We start from the raw sequence: 17428 nt of genomic DNA on the forward strand, positions 1-17428 counted from the left end.
GGCCCATGAGCCACAACTACTAAGCCTGCGTGTCTGGAGCCTGTGCTCCGCAACAAGAGAGGCCGCGATAGTGAGAGGCCCGCGCACCACGATGAAGAGTGGCCCCCGCTTGCCGCAACTAGAGAAAGCCCTCGCACAGAAATGAAGACCCAACACAGCCAAAAATAAATAAATAAAATTAATTTTAAAAAAAATTGTGAGAAACTTGGATCCAAACAGAGATTAAAAAAAAAAAAAAAAAAAGGCCGTGCAGGGGCTTCTCCGGTGGCACAGCGGTTAAGAATCCGCCTGCCAATGCAGGAGACACGGGTTCCAGCCCTGGTCTGGAAGATCCCACATGCCACGGAGCAACTGAGCCCGTGTGCCACAACTGCTGAGCCTGCACTCTAAAGCCCGCGAGCCACAACTACTGAAGCCCATGTGCCACAACTAGTGAAGCCCGTGCACCTAGAGCCCATACTCCGCAACAAGACAAGCCACCGCAATGAGAAACCTGCACACCTCAATGAAGAGTAGTCTCCACTCAGCACAACTAGAGAAAGCCCGTGCAGCAATGAAGACCCAACATAGCCATAAATAAATAAATAAATAAATTTTAAAAAAAGCCTTGCAGGTGATTCTGATGTATGCTTAAGTTTGAGAACCAATGACTTGGATCAGGGTTTGACAAACTATTTTTATAAAGGACCATGTAAAAATGTTTTAGCTTAACAGTCTCTGTCACAGCCACTCAACTCTGCCATTGTAGCATAAAAGCAGCCACAGACAATGTGTAAATGAATGAGCAGGGCTCTGTTCCAATAAACCTTTATTTACAAAAACAGGCAATGGGGTTTTGGAACTGGATAGAGGTTGCACAACACTGCAAATGCATTAAATACCACTGAATTATTCACTTTTAAATGGTTCATTTTGTGACATGTGAATTTCACCTCAATAAGTTATTTTTAAAAAGCACATAGACAGTTGTTGGGATTTGGCTCACAAGTAGTAGTTTTCTGACACGTGACCAAGATCAACCTTTAATTCTTTGCTTAAACTCATTCCAGGCAACCCTAATTTGCAGTTATGTAACATCTACCTGCATACTTGTGACAGGTCACTCACTACCCCACAAGGTACTTTTTTTTCACTTATGGACAGACCCTGATCCTATCTGGAGGGTTTTTTCATATACAAAATCTCCCTCCCTATGCCTTCTATCCACAGAGAGTTTACTAATGATTGTCTGCTTCACTAAAGGGACTCCATGCCAGGTTGATTTAAAGGATGAGTTCACTCTAATTGGAGAAATACTGAAGGGGGACATGCTTATGTGCTAAAGCACCAGGCAAAGAGAAATTGAATCCCTTAGTTAAATATACTCGACAGGATGGACTGACTTCTCACATACACACACATCCATCAACAGCAGATTTTTATTAGATGGAAGATACCTAGGGTTGGCTCAAAGGAAAGTGGTGACAATCGGCAAGCACTCCTCCACAGAGGAGAGGAGGCACTCCTGGTTGTAGAGATGGGTACTTATGATATTGAGGGTCAGGGTCTCCTGCTTAACTTTGGCCACCCAGGAAGCTCTTCCCGTTGCCACTCAGTATCACCAGTGCTGGCATGAAAGGGTCTGCAGTGAGCTAGTTCAACTTGGCTAGCAGTTCTTCCAGTTCTGGCCGAGCTTTGAACCTTCCTTTGAAGTCTTCTTCAGTGTGCTGAGGAGAAGAAAAAGAAGATAAGAGGGAATTACTACAGAGTTACTCAGATATGCCCAGCATCAGAAAAGGATCCATCAGCCAGCTCTGTAGAAAATGATTTAGATTCAACTAACTTTTACTGCGTAGCTACTATGTACCAGACTTATATTAGGTATCAAGGATTCAAAGTTGAATTGGACTTTCTCCCTGCCTTAAGTACATTTCCCTATTTGTGTTCTGTTTAATTACACTGTATGTGATCGTAAATCATGTTCTTTCTGCTATACAACTGCCTCAAGGGAGGGAATTTGTGGGTGTAATGGGCTCACCCCTAACATCAGGATGCTGTGATGGAGTTCAACTTCCATGGTCTATAAAGCATCATCCCTGATGCACTGGAAAAGCCAGAATAATGATCACGGTAAAGCAGCCTGCACACCTTTCCTGATTATTATTATCTGGGCTAAATTATTCACATGTCTTTCTGTTTCTAAAGCCAGCCAGTCCAGATTTTCTATTCCATATTTTGAGCCCACCAGCGGGCCTCTTCTCAAATTAGCACCTACCTCCCTCACTGACAGTTTGACTCCTTCAGGAAGATTGCTTTGGATTATTTCCAAGAAAATCTCTGCAAATGTAGCACTCAAACCGCTGATCTGCAAAAGGAAAGAAGATGCTCTAAGAGAGGCACTGAAACCTAGGTGATTGGGCAGACATGGCAAGGGCTGAAATGTCAGCTCCAGCAGAGCTAGAGGGCCTTTGGGTGAAGGATTAACACCCAGAGCTGGTTTTGGAGCCCAGACTTTCCAGGATTTCTCTTGCTGATCTGCCAAGTTTTCTGGTTACTAAGATGGTCATGGCCAATATCTGCTCTTGTAGGCAATGAATGTCATAAATGGATCAAGAAGTCAAGTCCAGGATGACTTTCTGAATCAACTCAGGTTTACCCACATAGACCAGGACCTGTTGTTGTCAGACCCTGTGCTGAAAATCCAGAGTTAAATCAGATATGTGGTAGAAGGGCATGCAGGGGGCTGTAGGACCCCACAAGAGAAACACCTACCTAACAATCAGGAGGGTCAGAAAAAGCTTCCAAAAGAGGTAACATCTGGTTAGAGTCTTGAAATACAGGAGTAAATCGGGAGAATTCAACAGTAGTGTGGAGTTTTTTTTAAGGCAGAGGAAGCAATATTCGGTAAAACGTGGAGGAATAGCACAGTACTAGGGAATTAAAACTAGTGCCATGTGTGGCCCGAATGAAAGGGGGTGTGAAGAAGAAAAGCAGGAGGAGTAACATGAAGGCACTTAGGTGCTAATCAAAAGAGTTCAAACTTTATCCTGTGAGCCTCAGTGGCAAGTTAGAGCTGTCATAAAATGTAGCTCAAATAATTTATTCCTGATAATATTTAAAGAACCAAGATTGTAAGTACTTCAATTATTTAAAAATTTAACATAGATTTAGGGTGTTACTACCTTAACATCCCTCTGGTTACCTTCCTGATATGTTTCTTGAGTGGATCAAAAAGGGGTGATGTCCATACATTGGAATATTACTTGGCAGTAAAAAGGAATGAAATACTGATACATGCTACAACATGGATGAACCTTGAAAACATTATGCTAAGTGAAAGAAGCTAGATATTAAAGGCCATATTTTATACAATTCCATTTGAAGAAGTGCCTAGAAGAGATAAAACCATAGAAGTGGAAAGCAGATTAGTGGTTGCCAGGACCTGGGGGGATGGGGAAAGAGGAGTGACTGCTAATGGGTACAGAGCGAAAGGGGAGCCACTGAGGGGTTCTAGGCGGGAAAATGACATGATCACATTGATATGAGCGTAAAGCAAAGTGGATGGATCTGAAAGATTTTAAGGGGTAGAAGCCACTGAATTTGGAGAATGAATGGATACCCAAGGGCAAAGAAGGGTCAAGCATTAAGCTCAAAGGTGGAGGATTACAGGAAAAAAACATCAGTCCCTCTACAATTAGTTTTGTATACACTGAGTGAGAGCACCTGTGGAACATCTTAGTGGAGAAACCCGGTAGACAACTGGATAGCAGGTTTGAAGCTCAACCAAGAGATCGGGATAGAGAAAAGAACCAGGAGAGGCAAATACATTTCAAATTTCTCCCAGAGTACCTACCTGAACCACTCGCTCATGGGTGGTGAGAACTGAGTCCAGGAGCATTTTGCTGCCTTGGTCCTGCAACTGCAACACCTCCACGGTTTTGGTGGGCAACGCATAACTGTGGGAAGGAAGAGTCAGCTATTGGGAGGGTTCCCTTAAGCCAGCAGCACCACTTCAGTCAGGGTAGTCCCTGACTACAGCCACTACTGCATGCAGTAGCTCCTGCAATCTAAGGCTGTTTATCTTCAGCCAGGGGCAAAGTAACCAGATCCTCTTATGCCTCCTCCAGAAATCTCTAAACTCCGTGAGGGGACAGACCATGTCTAATACTTTTCTGCATCCCCAGTCATGCCTAATATAACACTCTGAATAAAACCTGGTGATTACTAAGTATTTACTGCTACTAAAGAATAGCCAGTTCTAAAAGAATCAAGCTCATCACTAGGTACACTTTGGAGGCTAACCTTGGGTATTTCACCTCTTCTGAAGAAACGAGGCACGAAACCCAATCCTGCTCCAGTTCTATTTTTATTTTATTTTTAAATTTTTTGCCCGTGTTGTGTGGCATGTGGGATCTTAGTTCCCGACCAGGGATCGAACCTGTGCCCCCTGCGATGGAAGCGCGGAGTCTTAACCACTGGACTGCCAGGGAAGTCCCCTGCTCCAGTTCTAGAGCAGGATTTCTCAACATCAGCACTACTGACCCTTTAGAACAGGTAATTCTTGTTGTGGGGGCTGGAGTATGCATCCCTAACCTCTACACCCAGAAAGTGCCAGTAGTACCCCCGAAGTGATAACAATCAAAATTATCTCCAGACATTGTTAAACGTCCCCAGGTTGAGAACCATTGTTGTAGAGTCTCTGCTCACTACAATCAGCTTCAGCAGATCTACATGCCACAGTAAAGAGTGCTGGACTTGGGGTCAAGTCTTGGCCCTGTCACTTATTAGCAATATTTACTTAGGCAAGTCCCTTCCCACTCTGGGCCTCAGTTTCTCCATGTATAAAGGGGATTATAATCTAGGTTTATATCAATAGACTATTGTGAGAATCAGATATGGTGATGAGATAGGACTGATGGCTACACAGAAATATGGTATTAGTGTTGTGTTCATCTTATCAAAAATTCCTCAAACTGAAGATAAATGGAATAATAATAACAACAGTAGGATTGCTGAATTTTCATGCCACACAAAGCTTCATCAATTAAGAATAAGGAGCATGGCCCTCTACAGACTGCTACTAAAAGAAGTTTGGCGTAACGGAAAATGGATTAGAAACATGAGAGTCAGTACTGGATTTAAATGTTGGCTTTGCCACTTACTACCTATTTGACCTTGGACAAACTAATTCAGCTCTCTGAGTCTTAGTTTCTTCAGCTATTAAATGAAGATAATAATACCTAGTTCATAGGGTTGTAGCAATAATTAACTAAGATTACATAAGTAATTTGCCAGGCATACTGTGCCTACAAATGCCAATTTCCTTGCCCTTATAAACAGTGAGTAAATGCCAGGTACTGCAAACTTCCAGATAGCCTCCCTAAATAACATCCCCTTCCATTTTATAGCACAATCTCTTCAAATTTACCTTTGGTAATAACTTCCTTATATAAAAAAATTGGGGACTTCCCTGGCAGTCCGGTGGTTAAAACTCCATGCTTCCACTGCAGGGAGCATGGGTTCGATCCCTGGTCGGGGAACTAAGATCCTGAATGCTACGTGGTGCAGCCAAAAAAAAAAAAAATTGGGATGCATTCATAGACTTGTTATGGAAAATCAAATAAGGTAATTATGTAAAAGCTTTCAGAAAAGTAAACAGCACTCTAAAATGCTCTTTTTCCTTTTTGACATTCCACAGATAAGACTGAATAAAGTGAGAATTGTTCATTCTTGCCACTAAACATGCATTTTATTCTTCAACACTTACAAGATTCCATTGATTTGTTTATTCATTCATTCACTCTTTCAACAAACATTTACTGAGATCCTGTTCTGTCCTAGGCAGTCTGGTGGGCACTATGCAGTCTATGCTTTCAAGGAGCTTGCTAAGAGTGTTTTGGAGAGACAGGTATGTACACAAACATCCGCACTACAGGAAGACAAAGGCAATATAGGTATGTACCAAACGTTACAGGGACAAGAGGGAGAGAAGGGGGAGAGCTTGGGGAAGGCTTCATAGGTGAGGTAGGGCTTTATCAAGATGTAAAGAATGAACATAGATGTTTGCCATTCCAAAAAATGGCATTCTACAAAAGTAAGGAGGCATGAGGCCCTCGAAGAGAACCAACAGAAAAACCAGACATAGTTCGATAAAAAAAAATACTGAGAACTCTAGTCATTTCAAAGTAGAATAGGCCTTTGAGTAGTAAGAGTATAGGTATCTTTTTCTTTAGTATCTACTCTTTTCTGTACTTCCCAAATTTTCTGCAATAAACATTACTTGGATGATCAGATAGTAAAAACAGAAGGGAAGGGACTTCCCTGGTGGTCCAGTGGGTAAGACTCCACGCTCCCAATGCAGGGGGCCCGGGTTTGATCCCTGGTTGGGGAACTAGATCCCGCATGTGTGCTGCAACTAAGAGTTCGCATGCCGCAACTAAGAAGTCCGCACGCTGCAACTAAAAAAAGATCCCACAGGCCGCAGTGAAGATCCCGCATGCCGCAACTAAGACCCAGCACAGCCAAAATAAATAAATAAATAAATAAATAAATAAATAAATATTTAAAAACAAAAAAACAGAAGGGAAGAAATGAAGTAGTTGAATTTCAAAAGTCAACCTAACATGACAAAATAGTGCTAGCTTTTAAGAGTACTGCTGAGATAGGACCCAAGGGACCCTGCTGGGATCCTAGGGAACTTAGAATCTGTGGACTCTACTATATATAAGTTATACCTCCATTTTAAAGAATGTAAGTGGATTAAAAAAAAAAAAAGGAAAGAGCAGCCTTACAGAGAATGATGATGAATGATGCTTTTACTCTCCACAGAGAACAGGAGCTGGGTCAGCTTCAGGCTTGGAAACTGCTCCCAGATGAGTAAGATTTCCATCTCTCCAGACACCTGCTCAGCAAGGGATGCAGGCAAATTAAAGGACCCACAGGAGAGGCCCCTCCCTCTCATCTTCTGGGTGAGCTGCAGCTGCAGCAAGGCAAACCATTTATAGAACAAAAGCTAGCACACAGCTCCCCTGCTCAATTCCATCTCAAGGTCAGGGCCCTACCCCCAACTACTAAAGGAAAAATGGATCAAGATAAAATGAAAATCAGAAGAAAAGAAAATCATTTTATCTCTGAAAAGCTGGGCAGTAAGAATGCCTGATATGATGGTCTGAAAACCTCAATCAGTGCAGAGAAGTGAATTGCTAAAAATGAACATCTCTTTATGCTCTACTATTTGGAGCAAAGAACCAGGAAAGAGGCAAAAAGCAGCACGTCATTCATTCTGTTAACCTAGAATTCATGTTCTTGCCTATTGGAACTCAATCCAAGTCAACAAATATTCATTCAGTGCCTACTATGTGTCAGGTACTGGGCAAGGTCTTAGCGTGACTGCTGATGAAGACAGAAACAATCCCTGCCTTACATATCTTAGAGTCTAATAATAGTCAAGTAATTATGAGGGTAAGGAATGAGCATTTTGAAAAGGAAGTTATATACCTTTTTTTAAAAAAATAAATTTATTTATTTTACTTATTTATTTTTGGCTGTGTTGGGTCTTCATTGCTGCGCGCGGGCTTTCTCTAGTTGCAGCGAGTGGGGGCTACTCTTCGTTGTGGTGCGCGGGTTTCTCATTGCGGTGGCTTCTCTTGTTGCAGAGCACAGGCTCTAGGTGCATGGGCTTCAGTAGCTGTGCCACGCAGGCTAAGTAGTTGTGGCTCACGGGCTCTAGAGCACAGGCTCAGTAGTTGTGGCACATGGGCTCAGTTGCTCTGCGGCATGTGGGATCTTCCTGGACCAGGGCTTGAACCCGTGTCCCCTGCATTGGCAGGCGGATTCTTAACCAATGCGCCACCAGGGAAGAATATACCCTTTACTTCTCCTAAATATATAACATAAAGACCTAACTTAATGAGGTTCTCTGAAGAAGTGACATTTAAAATAAAGCCTAAGAAAAAAATAGGGGTTGATTAGCTGAAGGGGAAAGAGTATTCTAGGCTTTAGAGAGCACATGCAAAGGTCCTGAGGTGGGAAAGGACAAAAAACAAAGTCAGTGTAACTGGAGATAGAAGGAGAGGGAGAGAGAAGTGTGAGTTAAGGTGAGAGAGGCAAGCCCAGGCCATGGAGCACCTAGCAAGGTATGTGAGAAACTTTTATTTTGATCCTAAAGGAATGGGAGGCCATGGAAGGAATTTAAGCATGAGAGCGACATGATCATATTTCCATTCTAGTAAGATTACACCAAAAGCAGTGTGGAGGACCAGTTAGAGGGAATTACGAATTTGGAGGAAAAGAAGTGGGTTCAAATCCAGACCTTGCCACTTATGACTATAGGCAAGCTTTTATTATATTAATAATAATAATAACAACAATAATAATAGCAGCCAACAGTTTCTGGACTTAGTTGTAAGCATTTTAAATATATTAACTCCCTTAATTTTCACAGTAGCTTTATTAGATAGGTACTTTTATTAACCTCATTTTACAAATGAGGAAACCAAGACACAAAGAGGTTAAGGAAACTGCCCAATGTCACACAGTAAGAATGTAGCAGAACAAGAGCAAAACCTAAGCAGTCTGGCTCCAGAATCAATGCTTTGATCCACTATGGCAAGGTGCTTGTATGAATTAAGTAAAATAATATACAAAAAACGTATTTAGCAGAGTGGCTGGCTGTTAGGATAGTAGGTGCTCAACAAATGTTACTGCTTGCCTGCCTTTACTCAAATGCAGCCAGAGCTTTTCACAGTAGGGTATTAAAAACAAAATATTTTTAAAAGTCCTTCTGAAAATTTAAAACACTATTCCAAGGAGCTGATCCACTGTAGGTATGATAACATTCTGTAAATGGCATTTAATGCCTCTTTGCCACCACCACGTCTGAGATGCTACCCCTAACCCCTGCCAGCTGAAAAACATCTCATTAATTACTAATAACAATAATATTTTTACAGAGTGTTTATAACGTTAAGTGCTATTATATATTTTCTTATTTAATTTTCAGAACTCAAAGAAATAGGAAAATTATCATCCCCATTATGAAGACAAAGAAACTGAGGTTCAGAATTTCTCAAGGTCATATTGCTAATAACTGGTAGAACTAGGATTTAAATGCAGACAGTTTGATTCCAGAGCTTTTACTCTTAACCACTTGTTACTCAAAGTTGATCCAAAGACAAGCTGCTGGTAAGCAAACTGCTTGTTATCAGTTCAAGACAAGATAAGAAGCATGAAACAGTCAGTAAACACACTTTAATTCAATCAACATTTTGTTTTCAATAGCAAGAGTTTCTTGATGAAGGAAGCAAAGCGTTAATGTACATTTTGGCATAAGCTCCTAATATCTTCGCAGAGTGGTATTTTGAGAAGCATTGCTCTAAATTATTATGCTACTCTGCCTCCTTGAACTGATATTAAACTTTATCTTTCACTTATCACTTCCACATTATGTTATAATTATTTTTTTTTGGTGTGTGTATGTGTGCACACACACATCACACATACTCTCCTTGAAATCGGGCATTTACCTTTGTATCCTCCAGTCAGAATGCCTAGTCCAATGCCTACCACAGAGCAAGAAGAGGCTCAACCAGCAGTTCTTTAATTAAGTACTTAAAAGCACTTTCATTAAACTTTAGGAAATGTATACTACACAACTGGATTGTGTAGTCATATTCAAGAACCTGTCATTCTTTCAAGAATGGCTTAATGTTCCCCATGTGGCAGGCTTTATGCTAGGTACTAAAGAAATGAAGAAGAACACAAGTCCCCATTTAGTCAGGGGGGAAGGGAGCTGGCACATGAATAGATCATTACAGCCCAGAGCACTAAGTGACATGACAGAGGTATGTGTCAAGTGCTGAAAGAGCAACCAAGTCTCTGGGGCATCAGAAAAAGATAAAGCACATCTTTAGGCCTAAAACAATTGAAGTACTATCAGCTGTGAGAGCTAAAGTCACAGCTGATTATCCAGTCTTCTAAGGAGCACATTTAGCACAGTTATACTCTAAGTAATAAAGGTTTAAAAGTTCAAATTTTGCTTAAGGACTTAAAATAAAATACTATATAGTTAAAAATACTGGAGTCAGGGAGAACTGGGTTAAATCCAGGCAACTTACTGGTTCTGTGAATTTTGGCCTTTCAGAGCCTTGGTTTACTCATCTATAAAATGGGAATATACTATATCTAGTGAGTAAGAAAGTAAAATTTTTGCCATATCCACATATGATGCCACGTATTACCTTGCTACAATGGCAAACCAACCACCCAAACTATTATTTATTAAATATTTTTCTTTAAATCAACTCACTTAAAAATTAATTTTAAAAAGAAACTTGAGGGCTTCCCTGGTGGCGCAGTGGTTGAGAATCTGCCTGCCAATGCAGGGGACATGGGTTCGAGCCCTGGTCTGGGAAGATCCCACATGCCGCAGAGCAACTAGGCCCGTGAGCCACAACTACTGAGCCTGTGCGTCTGGAGCCTGTGCTCCGCAACAAGAGAGGCCGCGATAATGAGAGGCCAGCGCACTGCGATGAAGAGTGGCCCCCGCTTGCCGCAACTAGAGAAAGCCCTCGTACAGAAACGAAGACCCAACACAGCCATAAATTAATTAATTAATTAATTAATTAATTAAAAAAAAAAGAAACTTGAGATGTGGAACAACTGGAACTCATGTTGCTGGTTAGAGTGAAAAGTGGTATGGCCACTGTGGAAAACAGCTTGGCAGTTTCTTACACATTTAAAAGTACAGGACTTCCCTGGTGGTGCAGTGGTTAAGAATCTGACTGTCAATGCAGGGGACCCGGGTTCGAGCCCTGGTCCAGGAAGATCCCACATGCTGCAGAGCAACTAAGCCCGTGCGCCACAACTACTGAGCATGCGCACCACAACTACTGAACCTGCACGCCACAGCTACTGAAGCCCGCACACCTACAGCCCATGCTCCGCAGCAAGAGAAGCCACCACAAGGAGAAGCCCACTCACCACAACAAAGAGTAGTCCCTGCTCACCGCAACTAGAGAAAGCCCCTGTGCAGCGACGAAGACCCAACACGGCCAATAAATAAATAAATAAATAAATAAATTTATTTTAAAACTAAATAAAAATAAAAATACACCACTCTTACCATTTGACCCAGCAATCACACTCCTAGAGAAATGAAAACTTCTGTTCTCACAAACACCTGTACATGTTTATAGTAGCTCTATTTGTAACTGCCCGAAACTGGAAACAACACAAATGTCCTTCAAATGAATAAACAAACTGTGGTACATCCATTCAATGAAATGCTACTCAGCAACAAAAAGGAACAAACTAGTTAACACAGGCAACAACATGGATGAATCTCAAATACATTATGCTAAGTGAAAGAAGCCAGACTCAAATGGAAAAATACTGTATGATTCCATTTATATGACATTTTGGAAAAGGCAAAACTACAAGGACATAAAATAAATCAATAGTTGCAGGGACTGGGGGTGGGACAAGGGATTGACTACAAAGGGAGGGATTTTCATCATCTTGGGATGATGAAAATGTTCTATATCCTGATTATGATGGTATTTATTCTACTGCATGCATTTGTCAAAACTCACAGAAACTGTTCACTAAAAGGGTGAATTTTACTAACATAAATTATACCTCAATAAGCCTGACTTTATATCACTACAATAAATAGAAAAACAAGTATCAGTTGACATAAATAGAAGGTAAGCTAAAAATAAATAGAGTGAAAACAAAACAATGTTATAAAATTCTAGCTAGATGGTGGTGCTTGCCAAAGACTCTGAGCCTGAGGTCCCCTCTTTCTTATAAAGATTAGGAAGTACTTCAGCGGTGTTAAGGACATACCAGCACAACACGAAGAATCTCTCCTTGACATAATTAGGTTTAAAAAGAATTAAAAAGGGAAGAAATTTCTCACCATGTGATTTAATGTTATCTAAGGCAAACCACAGGGCATCCCACACTTTCTCAAACATTGAGATAAGATATGTAAAGTGTCTAGTTTGGCATAGCTAGTCAGTAAATGTTAGTTCTCCTCCCCTACGTTTTCCAGCAAACCCAAAGAGTATGTAAAAAGCAGAGGAGGGGAAGAATATCTATATAAATGGGGAGATATACCATGTTAATGGATCAGAGGACTCAAAATAGATGTCAATTCTCCTCAAATTGATCCTCAGATTCAACACACCCCACCAAAATTCCATCAGGCTCTTTTCTGTAGAAATCAACAAGCTAATTCTAAAATTTTAATGAAAAACCCAGGGACCTAAAATAGCCAAAATAATTTTGAATAGAGAACAAAGTTGCTTTTTCAGTAATCAAGCTACTGTAATCAAGATAGTGTTGTATGGGGAATTCCCTGGTGGTCCAGTGGTTAGGACTCGGCGCTTTCACTGCCGTGGCAGTGGTTCAATCCCTGGTCAGGTAACTAAGATCCCACAATCTGCGCAGTGCAGCCAAAAAAAAAAAAAAAAAAAGAAAGAAGAAGAAGAAGAAAATAAAGCCACTATGAAATGCCACCATATATCTCCTAGAATAGCTTTAAAAAAATGTGACAAACCAAGTGCTGACCAGGGTAAGGAGTTATTGAAACTCTCATATACTGATGGTGGGAATACAAAATAGGACAGCCACTCTGGAAAGAGTTTGGCAGTTTCTTATAAAGTTAAACATACATTCACCATACAACCCAACAATCCCAGGCTTAGGTAGTTATTGAAGAGGAAGGAAGACACATGCCCCTACAAAACTGGTATGAGAAAGCTTATGGCAGCTTTATTCATAATTACCAATAAACTAGAAACAATCCAAATGTATATCAATTGGTGAATGCATAAACCAATTAAGGTTCACCATTTAATGCAATACTATTCAGCAACAGAATATTTGCAAAACCCCAGATGAATCTTAAACCCATTATGCTAAGTGAAAGAGGCCAGAAACAAACAGCTACATACTGTATGATTCCATTTATATGATATTCTGGAGAACTTAAAACAATAGGGACAGAAAATCAATCAGTGGTTGCCAGGGACTTGAGAGGAAAGAGAGAGGAAATTGACTACACCTTGGGCACCCAGGAACTTTTTGTTTTAAGAACTTAATGGACTTGTTCTATATTTTGATTGTGGCAAACTATATACCTAAAAAGAGTGAATTTTACTACATGTAAATTATATCTCAAAACTTCATTTAACAATAATAAAGCAGAGCATACTACCCACACCAAGAACATCCCATGCAAAGGCATCTTTCATACCTTTCCTCGACTTTAATGGAGAGATGGTTGCAGAGGTTGTGAACATATTGGGCATAACTCTCTGCCAGGGCCATATCATATGCAGTCAGGTGAATGTTTAAAACCCCATATTCATAATCTGTCCCCAAGTTAATGGGTCTCACTTCCACTTTTCCCCTCTTCTTCCTGGGCTGAACAGGAAACAAAAGAGAAAGAAACTAAATCAAAGTATTGTACAAGAAATTCTAACCATACCGTCTTGATATATATATACATTAAAAAAATCAATCTTTCAATTAAATTTGTTTACCATTTTTCTCTCAGGTTACCCTACCTATAAATTGAACTTTTCCTGGTAAGGAATGGGCAGCCTCCCTTGACACTCTGGGCTGTAGCAACAGTCAATGAAAGGAGAGGGAATATTGCTGGCATTATTTAACATAAATACATGTGACTGTCTTCTGCCATTAACTAGTTTTGAGACTCACCTTCCAAATCTGGCCCTCAGTTTCCCAATTTTTTTTTTTTTAAGGATTTTTTTTAAAATTAATTAATTAATTAGTTTTTGGCTGTGTTAGGTCTTCGTTTCTGTGCGAGGAATCTCTCTAGTTGCGGCAAGCGGGGGCCACTCCTCATCGCGGTGCGTGGGCCTCTCACTATTGCGGCCTCTCTTGTTGCGGAGCACAGGCTCCAGACTAGCAGGCTCAGTAGTTGTGGCTCACGGGCCCAGCTGCTCCGCAGCATGTGGGATCTTCCCAGGCCAGGGTTCGAACCCGTGTCCCCTGCATTGGCAGGCAGATTCTCAACCACTGCACCACCAGGGAAGCCCTCAATTTTTATATTAATGGGGTTATGCTAGATAACAGATTCTTGAGGATTTTTTTTTTTTTTTTTTTGGCCATGCCGCGCAGCTTGTGAGATCTTAGTTCCCTGACCAGGGATTGAACCTGGGCCCTTGGCAGTGAGAGCACAGAGTCCTAACCACTGGACCGCCAGGGAATTCCCAACAGATTCTTTTTTTTTTTTTAATAAATTTATTTATTTATTCACTTATTTTTGGCTGTGTTGGGTCTTCGTTGCTGCGCACGGGCTTTCTCTAGTTCCGGAGAGTGGGGGCTACTCTTTGCTGCGGTGCGCGGGCTCCTTCTCATCGCGGTGGCTTCTCATGTAGCCGAGCACCGGCTCTATGCGCGCAGGCGGGCTCAGTAGTTGCCACTCACGGGCTCTAGAGTGCAGGCTCAGTAGTTGTGGCGCTTGGGCTTAGTTGCTCCGTGGTATGTGGGATCTTCCCGGACCAGGGCTTGAACCCGTGTCCCCTGCATTGGCAGGCGGATTCTTAACCTCTGTGCCACTAGGGAAGCCCTCCCAACAGATTCTTAATCTAGAATCCATAAAGGAATTTCAAGGGGTGTGTCAACCCCAAAACTTATATGCAAAATTTTACATGTGTGCACATTTTTTCTAAGGAGAGAATCTTAACTTTCATCGGAATCTTAAAGAAATCAATCACAAGAAAGTGCAGAATTACTTCTCTTCCAGCCCTCCTAGCTTTGAAATTCTGCAGTCCAATTATTTAGACAGCCTTCCTTTTAAAAACTTAGAGGCAGACAAATTATTTTATTTCTACCTTTCTCTTTCATATAAAGTATTGCTTCACTACATATCAACCTGTGCAAACTGCTGTAAAAAGTATGAGCCCTGGGAAAACAGATATGTAACACAACATAGATCAGGATCAAGAAAGCTTCTCAACCAGAAATAATTTAACCTAAATGCCCATCAGGAGGGGAACTTGTTAAATAAAACATGGCACATCCATTCAATAGTACATTATGCAGCTGTAAGAAGACATAAGGAACTTCCTTATGTACTGATACAGAAAGGTTTTTAAGATAAATTAAATGATAAAAGCAGACTGTAGAATAATGTTTTCAGAATACTGCCATACATATACAAAGGGTGGGTGGGGGAGAACAGATGTGTGTGTTTAATTACTTACATATTTATTTGTTTGCATATCAAAAAAATAACTCTGGAAGGATACACAAAAATACTAATACCATTGGCTGCCTATGAGGGAGGGAACTGTATGGCTGGGGCACAGGGATGGGAAGTAGACTTTTTAACTATTTCCCTTCTATATTTTTTGAATTTTTAATAATATGAATCTTTTATCAATTCAAAGTTAGAATCTTAAAATCTACCTTGCTTTTAAAAATTTTTTAGTAAAAATGTTTTTACAATATTCATACTAAAAATGCATAAATAAGTACACAGCTCAATGAATTTTCAAAGTGAAAATACCTGTATAAACAGTATCTTGAACAAGAAACAGACCACTACCAGCACCCCCAAATTGGTGACCCCTATTCTGACTTCTAATACCATATGCTTATTTTGCCTTTTTTCTAAATTTGTGAAAATGGAATAATATACTATGTTCTCTTTTGTGTCCAGCTTCTTTAACTCATTATGTTTGTAAGATTCATCATGTTTTAGGTGAAACAGGAATTCTTTCCTTCTCATTGTCGCAGTAAGTCTATTATATGAATATGTTATAGTTTATTTACCCTTTTTACAGTAGGTGGAAATTAGAGTTGTTTCCAGTGTGGAGCCATTATGAACAGTACTGCTACCAATGTTTTTGCATGTATCTTTCAGTGAACATATGTATGTATTTCTATTGGGGATATACCCAGAACTTGAACTACTGAGTTACAGACAATGTAGAGGTTCATCTTTAATAAGTTCTCTGTTTTTCAAAGTGGTTTCCAATTTAGACTCCCACCAGCAGTACACGAAAGTTCTAGTTGCTCTACATTCTTGCCAATACTTGCAAAACTTAGTATAGTCAGGTTTTCTGGTTGGTTTCTTTTAGCCATTCTGGTTGGTATGAAGTGGTAATGCATTGAGACTTTAACTTGCATTTCCTTTAAGTCTACTGAACCTGAGCGTGTTCCCATATGTCCACTGGCCATTTGGATATTCTCTTTTATAACCTGCCTATTCAAGTATTTTGCCCATTTTTTAGATTGGGTTGCCTTCCTTTCTCTTACTGATTTGCAGAGGTTCCTTCTATATTCTAGACATGATCCTTTGTTAAACGTACATGTTGCAAATATCTTCTTCCTCCCTGTGTCATCCTTTTTCACTTTTTAATGGTGCATTTTGATGAGCAAAAATTCTTATTTTTAATGTAGTCCAATTTACTCATTTTTTTCTTTTATATTTATAGTGACTTTTGTGTCCTGTTTAAGAAATCTTTGCTTACCTTAAGATCATGAGGATATTCTTATATGTTACCTTTTAGAAGTTTGATTATTTTAATATTTACATTTAGATCTACAATCATTTTAAGTGATTTTTGTGTACAGTGTGAAATAGGAGTCAAGTCAGTTTTTTTCACATGACTATTCAATCCAATTGACCCAAGTACCCCAGCACCATTGCAATGCAGTGTCACTTATGTCATATAATAAATGTTCAGAGATACCTGGATCTGTTTCTATATTCTTTATCCTGCTCCATTGGGCTATTTGTCTATTCTTGAGCTAATACCACACTGTCCTAATTATTGGAGATTTAGAATAAATCTTGCTATTTGGTAGAAATTTTTTTTAAAGAAAAAAATGGGGTGGGGATCTATTTACATGTCTTAACTCACCCCTATCTAACAGCCAACAGCCTAGTTACTGCCACAGCAGAGGTGTTCCTAGCAGAGCACCTAGAGTGGTTCTCTCACATCAATGCTCTCCAGGTCAGTCTAAGAGAGCAGGGGCCCAATCTGGGGAAACAGAGGGAGGACCAAGAAATGGTCCTTTCACAAGGCCGGTAAAACTGATGACAAACCTGATCTCACAGGGATATTCTGAGAACTGAACAAAACACTGTATATAGTTAATTCAACCTGTGGCACATATTTAAACACTCAATAAACATTAACTTTTATTATTATTTTTTCATTTTCATATTCCTCACATCTAGCACAGGGCCCAGCAGAGAGACAACATGCAGTGAATCACTATTTTAGAATTTTAGAATAGGATGGCATTTAGAGATAACTTTTTCCCAGTTCTTCACCCTTGCAGGGAAGAATATGAAGCCCAAAGAGATTAAATATGTCCCCCAGAGTCACACAGCCACACAGGACAGATCCTAGGAACTAACCCAGACCTCCTGACTACCAATGCAGAAATTTTTCCACTGAAG

General features: G+C 40.3%; 1 protein-coding gene across 4 annotated transcripts in view; it reads right to left on the reverse strand.

The window, feature by feature from the left end:
• Positions 1–1400: 1400 nt before the first annotated feature.
• MRPL48 (mitochondrial ribosomal protein L48) overlaps positions 1401–17428 on the reverse strand; it is a 49244-nt gene continuing 33216 nt past the window's right edge. For 3 of the 4 annotated variants that reach the window (XM_059929475.1, XM_059929476.1, XM_059929474.1), the window contains 4 exons: positions 13241–13410; positions 3833–3935; positions 2255–2344; positions 1401–1706 (listed from right to left, as the gene is read on the reverse strand). In XM_059929475.1, the coding sequence (XP_059785458.1) occupies positions 1632–1706; positions 2255–2344; positions 3833–3935; positions 13241–13410 (438 nt within the window). In that variant the 3' untranslated portion in view covers positions 1401–1631. The remainder of the gene's footprint in view (positions 1707–2254; positions 2345–3832; positions 3936–13240; positions 13411–17428) is intronic. The other variant, XM_059929477.1, reaches the window with a different exon arrangement.

The sequence above is a fragment of the Balaenoptera ricei genome, chromosome 8 (genome assembly GCF_028023285.1).
Source record: "Balaenoptera ricei isolate mBalRic1 chromosome 8, mBalRic1.hap2, whole genome shotgun sequence".
Lineage (NCBI taxonomy): Eukaryota > Metazoa > Chordata > Mammalia > Artiodactyla > Balaenopteridae > Balaenoptera > Balaenoptera ricei.